Source organism: Austrofundulus limnaeus, unplaced genomic scaffold (assembly GCF_001266775.1).
Source record: "Austrofundulus limnaeus strain Quisiro unplaced genomic scaffold, Austrofundulus_limnaeus-1.0 Scaffold1, whole genome shotgun sequence".
NCBI lineage: Eukaryota > Metazoa > Chordata > Actinopteri > Cyprinodontiformes > Rivulidae > Austrofundulus > Austrofundulus limnaeus.
Window position 1 is genome coordinate 7,705,176 of NW_013952403.1, and position 7,947 is coordinate 7,713,122.

A 7,947-nucleotide genomic window follows, 5' to 3' on the forward strand; every position below is an offset into this window, starting at 1 on the left:
ATATATAATAGATACTGAATAGGAATGTATTGAAGATATAATATTTAGCAATGGATTTAACATCTATATTTAGTATTTCCCACTAAATGTGAGGGAAAATGTTTTTTTTCCCCTGTTGAATTTTTACATTTGACACCCCRTGCTTCTGCTCCTTTTAGAAATGATCAATATTTAATTTTTGCCTGTTTTTGGTCATCTTTGAAACTCCTTAACCAGGTTTTTTATTCAGAAAACAACATTAAAGTGCCTGTGACGTCAAAATTTTTRTAATCATTCAAATGCATTTTTAAAACGATAATACTGAGAACATATTATAAAATAAATGTCATGCTGCTGAGAGGCACAGTTGTTAAGATATTTGCATGTGAAGTAACAGGAAGTGATGTCAAAGGGGAATGTCTGCATGAAAACAGAGCTAATAAGCTAAAATGTTCAACAGCCCAGACTGTGGAGAGAAATCTGATGTTTCTATACATTATTTTGAGTCACCATCAGACAGAAACAAAAAAGTCAGCTTTCAAATAATAATGTTTCAATAAAAAAAAAGACCAGCAAGTTCTTTTTCTTAAAGGAGTTCCCCTTTGATGTAACTTCCTGTTTCCCTTTTGGCAAGATAAGTTCAAAAGAAAGTAGGCCAGTTGTGTCCAAATGGGTAAAATAGTGTGTGTTATGGCAAGTTTCTTAAACAGAACTATGTTTTCTTTGACTTTTTGTATCTGAAGGATAAGCATGTYACAGGCACTTTAAATCTCAATACATTTTTGATTTAATCCTAGAGAACACCCCTCTTACCTATAAGCGGCACACTCTCTGAAGGCGGCATGCTCTCAGCCACCATTAGCTGGAACACAGTAAGGGCCAGGAGAACMGTCACCCCGAGGGAAACCTTCTCCCCAGAGTCGGCAGGCAGGTAGAAACCCAGAGGAGCCAAGAAGGAGATCAGGAAGCAGGGCAGGAGGAGGTTGAAGATGTAAAAAGAGGAGCGGCGCTGTAGGAGCACCGTGTAGGTGATGTCTGGGTACGGATCGGGGCAGCAGCCGTACATTATGACGTTTTTAGACGCCGGCATCCCGTGGCACTCCCACTCCACGTTTTTCACAAAGTCTGACAGGTCACCGCTGTCCATGCCCATAATGATGTCTACCTGGGKTTGGGGTGAGCGACGAGGCAAATGTTTTAGTTTATGTTTACAGACAGACGTGTGGACGACCCTGGGTGCAGGGGTGGTTTTCTGTACCTGGTTGCCATTGTAGGTCCACGAACCAAATGTGAGGTTACACTCCTGGCTATCGAATGGGAAGTAGGAGACATCCACCTCACAGGAGCTCTTAGTGATGGCAGGCGCATCCCAAGTTATCTCTCCATTGTAGTGCAGCCTTACGTTGGTGTCCATCGGTCCTGAGAAGTCATCATCGGCTCTAGAGCAGAACAAAAATGAAGGATCAGAAATCATTGACACGTGTGTAACTGTGGATTAAAACTGTTCACACATTTAAAATAGCATTGTCAGCGTGAAATTATTTCAAGCAGTTATTTAAATGTGAAATCCATTTATGATGATATTTAAAAAGGCTTTTGATAAACGCATTCATGCAAATTTTAAACTGGTGTTTGTGTGTAGGCTAAAGTACTTGTTATAGAGGACAAGATCAGGCCTCCACACCAGGCTGCTGGGAATGTGGATGACATCCAGACCATCGTAGTCTTCTTTGTTCCACCTGAGGTACGCATCATGCCAGGTCTGCCTAATCCACAGGTAGGCGATCAGAACCTGGTTCCTCTCATCCTTCACACAAACAGATAAAATCGGATTAATCATATACACTATTAGCTATTTTTTGTTTTACTTCTTTGACTAAGTAAGGTTTGCATCCAGACCTTTCTGTGTTGAAGTCATGAGTTCATTTATTAATCCCTGCCACAAGACAAGAAATCGTGTAATTGCCTGTGTGTGTTCAAATGGATCGGCTTATTTTCAAACGTTTAAAAGATAGTTATTATTTTAAGTCAAAGGCTCTGCAGTTGCTCAATGTTCAACCCGTTAGTCACAAATACAAATTAAAAGCAGCCACGAAAAGATCTTATAAATCTTATGTATGATTATTATGAAATGCTTGTTGTGTTTTCTTTATATGCTTCATGAAATGCAAAATTGGGCATGCATCCATCCATCCATCCATCCATTTTCTGTACACGCTTCTTCCTTTTCAGGGTTGCGTGGGTCACTGGTGCCCATATCCAGCAGTCACAGTGCGAGGGGCAGGGTACACCCTGGACAGGTAATTGGGCATGCAACCTATTGTAAATTAAAGTAAAATGTATACAAGGGTTGTTTTTTTTTTAAATAAGTGGCGAGTGTATTCCTTATTCCTTTTATTTAAATGTAGAAATAGGGGACCATCATCTCCAGATCACCTTTGCTGCTGTTTGTCTGCAACTTGGACAGCTACACCTCAGCTTATCATGACAACATCTGTCAATATCAGGTGAAAGGCAGTACATAAACAGAGACCACATAGGTGCTTTGAATAATAAAACACACATACACACACACATCTGTGGTTTGCTTCTAATTTGTGTCAACTGTAATGCAACAGTGAAAATAACAGACAGTATAACAGAGATATCACATTCAGGTGGAAGCACTCACTGGTGGGTGACGGCGCTGAACCTGAGYGGGAATCTGAACCAGATGAGTAACAGACAATTACAATTAAATGTCTGCCTGGCCTTTATGAACACCAGCTGTTACAGGCCAAGTGATCCACATCCATGAAGGAATGAAAATTCAGATCAAAACCAAGCATTCACGTTACTTCTTTTTGTCCCGGATCGTTTCTCGCAGTTTTATTGTATTTACTTGTCRAATTCATTTAGTCAAAGTGTACAGCTCACAAGTTTTAATGAAGCGTAATTATTTGGCTAATTAAGTTTGTGCTGACTGTTAATTCTGTTATGCTGCTGCAAGACACAGTGGGCTCGTGGTAATGACTAAATCTACATATTTAGGATCAAGACAGTGTTTATTTGACATTTATCCCCTTTACTGAACAGCAAAGGCAAAGAAATGTTTTTTTTTTTTACAAAAATATATGGGTGTGCCACATTACGAGGTTATGAGCTGGTACTCACCATGTCTTTGATTTGAGAGAGGGTGATCTTTAAGGTGACGTTGAGAGGTTGGTCTGTGTCCTCCACAGGCCGGAGGGCGCTGGAGTAGTTCTCCATCAGATCATTCAGGAGCTTTTGGGCAAAGTGACCCTGCGCACAGTGAACCACTGAGGGCAGGGGGTAAGGAGGGTCRTGTTATTTTATAATTATAGGTTTGCAAACGATCCCTTTTAATGTCAACTTACTGTAGCCTAAATATACTTCATATATGATTCTCTCATTAATTAGATCATAACTCCAATGAAGTGGGCTATCACTGAATGATGAATCAGCATTCACACAATTATTTTCCTGTTTAGTACAGTTTAGTTTCTTGTGATTTTTTTTTGTTGCAGTCAGACTACTTATTCATACTTTGTTGTATTTTACACATTTAGTTATTAAAATGCTCAGTTTGTGAAGAGTTTTGGTATTTGCAACTTTTGAACTTTTTTAAATATTTAGTTAATTGCTAACATTTTTTTCACCAAATGTCTCAATTCATTCAGAATATTTTCTTTGCTTCAGCATACTTGCTTTTTTGTCTTGTGCTACTTTTAGAAATAAACTGGTAGTTTTAGTATCTAGTTTTACAAGTAAAAATTTTGCTACTTTTCGCTTTTAACTGAAATTTTACAAGTATCTCTGATTTATTGCTCTGCTGAATTTAAATCATAGCTATTATCAATTTTAGTTTTTTTTTTTTGCTAATTTCTGCCTATTTTAGCTTATAACAAGTTTTTCTCATTTTAACTTTCAGCTATGTTTTAACTTTAAATTTTAGCTAATTTAAGCTTTAGTTGCAGTTTGGTCAATTTAGCTTTTATTTTTGCATTTCAGTTTTCAGCTATGGTTTTTGCCCATTTGTTTCAGTTTTAGCCCTCAGCATTCTGATTAATTTGGCAGAAAATGCTGTTTTCTGTATTCAGTGTTAMTGTCATAAAAAACAATATACTTAGCATAAAAAACATTATTGAATTTGCTAGAGGAGACTATTCAGCTCAGCAGTTTAAGCCATGCAAAATTCAAGACTTGCACAACAGCTGCTTTCTTCAAAGGGCGATTTGAACACAAAGACTATAAAACATGTTTTAATTTTTATAAAATAACCCCAATTAAAGACTCACCTTCAGGAAGCAGCACTGTCCAACAGATAACTTGGATCATCTGGAGCATTTCTGTATATCTCAAGAACAATCTAAAGGTAATTTGAATCAGTTATCTTTAAGAGTCCTGCCTTTCCTCCCCTGAAAGCTCTACATGCTGTCCATTAAACCCCAGTTGAACYCGGCTGCAGATAGCAGGGCACTGTTTCACCTGGCTGCTGTCCTCACTGCTCTGGCTGCTTGGCAGGGGAGGCAGCACGTCTGCTGGCTGGGAATAAAACTCTGGCTATCACATAGCAGGAGGAGACTGAGGGGAAACAGGATGCCCACGAACCATCGCCTCACCACACACAGGTCTGACAAACAGGCATCCTGAGCTGGGTCCGATCAGGAAACACTTCTACCAAAACAAGCTGAGGCCTTAAAGTTTTATTTTTCATTTATTGGGCTGGGGTGCCAGTTCATAAAGGGGTTAGAAATACTTTTGAGCAGCTATTTCTAAAAACGTTGTGTCAGATATACTCRAACCCAGAAAGAAAGCCACATTAAAGCCGAAGCACAGAACAAATAAACCCGAAATGATTTTTTTTTTTTAACAAGTAGTGAAACGATGCTGCGTCCACTGCCAGAGTTTCTTGGACAGATTCAACACAGGAAAAACAAGCAGGCCATCTGTAAATGTGCAGCTAATAATAAAAAGAAAAGATCTGATAACTGGGCTGAGCTTATACAGACTCCAGTTGGGAGTTGAACACAACAGCAGTTAAAGCACAAAGTACAACAAAGAAATCCTGACATGAACAGCCTGTATGCATTCATCAAAGCTKGTCCGCTTGTTGCAAATTTTATTGCAACGTAAATCCCCATCGGTTTAAATTCCCGTTTGTCTAAAAAGTCAATTTACTGCCTCATTTTTATTCAAATGTATGCAGATTCAACCCATACTTGTAAACAAATGTTGGCTCCAACACAACAGGAAGCACAAACAGCTTCACAATTCATCAACGCTGTAACTAAGGGTAATCTTTGAAGAAAAATGAGGGGAAAAAAATGAGGAAAAATATATARCTATTTTTGCAAGGCAGCTTTTTGATGTTGACTGATGAAAACTTGGCACAGTAAAAATAAATAAATAAAAAAGTTGTCTTACAGGCACAAAAAGGGGACAGTTTCGATTAATTTACACAGACTTTAATCTTTTTATTTACAGATGAATGATTGACATTGTATCCGTTGATTTAATTAAGATGATGCAATTCTTTTTCCAGAATGATCACAGGTTGTGTTACTACAGAATATCACTTTTTCTTTTATTTCTTTGGGGTTTAAAAAACAAGAATCCAAAAGTATCCCTGTTGGAGGCCAAAACCAAATGAAAGTTCATGACGTTTTTGTCAATGTGAGGGGGAACAGGTGAAGAAAGCCATGTCGAGCCACCTGTGGCGATGAGAAGTGGGGCGCTGCTGTGGGAGCTGCCAGATGTTCACATCTGAGGGGGACAACTCGGGCTGGAGAGGACTACTGTGCGAACACCTTAAAGACACTTAATGAGCCGCTTTCCAGAACAAAGAATAAGCCGACCTATATAGTGCACTACAATACATGCTCGATTCATGCATTAACAGCACAAAAATGTGTTTTTTTTTCGTCCTTTTGATACTTATTTTACCTAAAAAAAAATGTACTATGCTCACAATGCAATACTTTGCTAGCAAGACGTGTTCTGTTGTCAGCATCTTGCTGTTGATTACCAAAAACTTTAAACTTTTTTAAACTAAAGCACCCTATTCAGAGTAACCCCAATACAAATAAGAGTTAATTTTGTTTATAGAGCTTAAAAAAAAAAGAAAAAGAAATTGTAATTTTAAAAGTTTAGGACTAGACTTAATCCCCATTTTGAAAACAGGCCCAAAGTGTTCTGAATGAGAACCAGGTGCCAAAAAAAAGCCCTCCTGAAAGGCTCGATTCTCTTCAACAAAATGGTTCCAAATGAAAATAAATGTACTGCATAGGCAAAGATACGCTGCTGACAGCTGCTTCTTGGACAAAGCTGGGAGAAACTGTGGGAGAGATGGGTRAAATTTCAGGTCTACTTTGCTTCAGAAGGGCGGGGGCGTGATGAGGTTGGATTTCTGATTTAAACACTGAGCGGAATGTTGAATGAACTTGAAAAAAAAAACAATTTAAAAATAAATCGAGGTGAGAACTGACAGCAGCTGGTTGGAGTGTGGTGCAGCGGAGGTGACAGAAACGTCGCACAGAGGGGACGCGGGGTGGTGGGGGGGTGGGTTGTGGAGTATGTCCGGTGGTAAAACAGAAGGGCTAGGATCGAGCAAGACACGCCTTCACATGGCAGGAGTTTGGAGGAGAGTGAGTGTGAGACGAGAGAAAGATGGACTCAGGARATTGAAGAGGGCGTCAAAATTCAGTTACTGAGCAGGAGCTCTGTCGCCGTCTCCACATCCCAGGATTTTGACGACAACGCCACTATAACTGCATTCTGTGGGTATAAAATAAATAAATACTCTTTAGTGTTTGACCTGCAGCGACGTTCAGCACTTCAACAAACTGCAGGGGGCAAGGAGGGGAGAAACGTTTACACATACGTACTTTTTCGAAGCCCATGGCACAGAGTTTGTCTATTTTGCGTGTGTACTCCGGACTGGAGACGGGAGCGCCTGCATAGACGTGAGACCAGAGTCTCGCTGTCTGTTTGAACATCTCTGGATTCTGCTTGTACTGGAAGAGCAACAAACATGAAAGCAGAAAAAAAAGCAGAAAGTTAAAAAAAAGATGATGAGGAATCTGGAAGATTTATATCTTATGTGCTCTCATTGCTTTTTGTGCTTTAACACTATTTACTGAACATGTTGGCAACATAGCAAAAGAAAAGGACTGATCATAAAACCTATTATTATTATTATTATTATTATTATTATTATTATTATTATTAATATTTTAGAGTGTATAACAGCTTTCTAATATATATAAAAATGTCGAAGCTATGTGTTTATTTACCTCAATGTGGATGTGATCTGACCAAAACTGAAGCTAATAATGTAACAGTTTAAAACTAAAATAAGCTAATAAAAAGAACAATATTACTGTTAATAGGGCTGTGTATTGTGAAAAATTTGGTGATACGATACATATCATGACAGAGGGGTCACGATACGATATATCCTGATGTATTGCGATACTGTAAGCAAGGCGATATATTGTGATATATTGCGATTTTCTTTGGTCCAAAAATTCTGTTAAACAAAAACCTCTTAACTGGAAAAAAAAGAAAAAGAAAAACCAAAATTCATTGTCTCAGAAAACTCTACTACAAAGACATGCGCTAGCTTTCTGTAACGTGAAGGTTGACTAAAGTTGGAAAAAAAGAGCGCACGAGACACTTAATTTGGTTTAATATACAGACATTCTGACAAATAAGTATCTGTTCGTAACCTTACCTCAGCTTAGAAGGCAGAGGGTGTCGGTCTTTTCCACTCAGATTCAGCTATCGGAGCATGAAGCTAATGTTTACTCACAATGCTAATGCTACCCTTACTCTCTGGCACTCAAGAGGTAGAGGAGCCAAATGGCTGGCTCACTGCTGCCAACCAGCAGTCAGAGACTGAACTACAACATAAAAATGAACGGTTGGCAGGAAACCTTGATTAAAAATCGATACAGAGCTTTAAAA

General features: G+C 38.7%; 2 protein-coding genes across 2 annotated transcripts in view; both read right to left on the reverse strand.

Annotated features, from left to right (window-relative positions):
- Window positions 1-5,343, reverse strand: part of LOC106517156 (neuronal acetylcholine receptor subunit alpha-9-II) — a 6,582-nt gene extending 1,239 nt beyond the window's left edge. Inside the window, exons 1-5 of the mRNA XM_014007875.1 lie at window positions 4,278-5,343; window positions 3,133-3,278; window positions 1,632-1,786; window positions 1,238-1,418; window positions 793-1,144 (exon numbers count right to left, since the gene is read on the reverse strand). Of these exons, the coding sequence (XP_013863329.1) occupies window positions 793-1,144; window positions 1,238-1,418; window positions 1,632-1,786; window positions 3,133-3,278; window positions 4,278-4,326 (883 nt within the window). The 5' untranslated portion in view covers window positions 4,327-5,343. The remainder of the gene's footprint in view (window positions 1-792; window positions 1,145-1,237; window positions 1,419-1,631; window positions 1,787-3,132; window positions 3,279-4,277) is intronic.
- An 88-nt stretch (window positions 5,344-5,431) lies between these two features.
- Window positions 5,432-7,947, reverse strand: part of LOC106517165 (ubiquitin-conjugating enzyme E2 K) — a 6,485-nt gene continuing 3,969 nt past the window's right edge. Inside the window, exons 6-7 of the mRNA XM_014007887.1 lie at window positions 6,867-6,995; window positions 5,432-6,756 (exon numbers count right to left, since the gene is read on the reverse strand). Coding sequence (XP_013863341.1) covers window positions 6,682-6,756; window positions 6,867-6,995 — 204 coding nt within the window. The 3' untranslated portion in view covers window positions 5,432-6,681. The remainder of the gene's footprint in view (window positions 6,757-6,866; window positions 6,996-7,947) is intronic.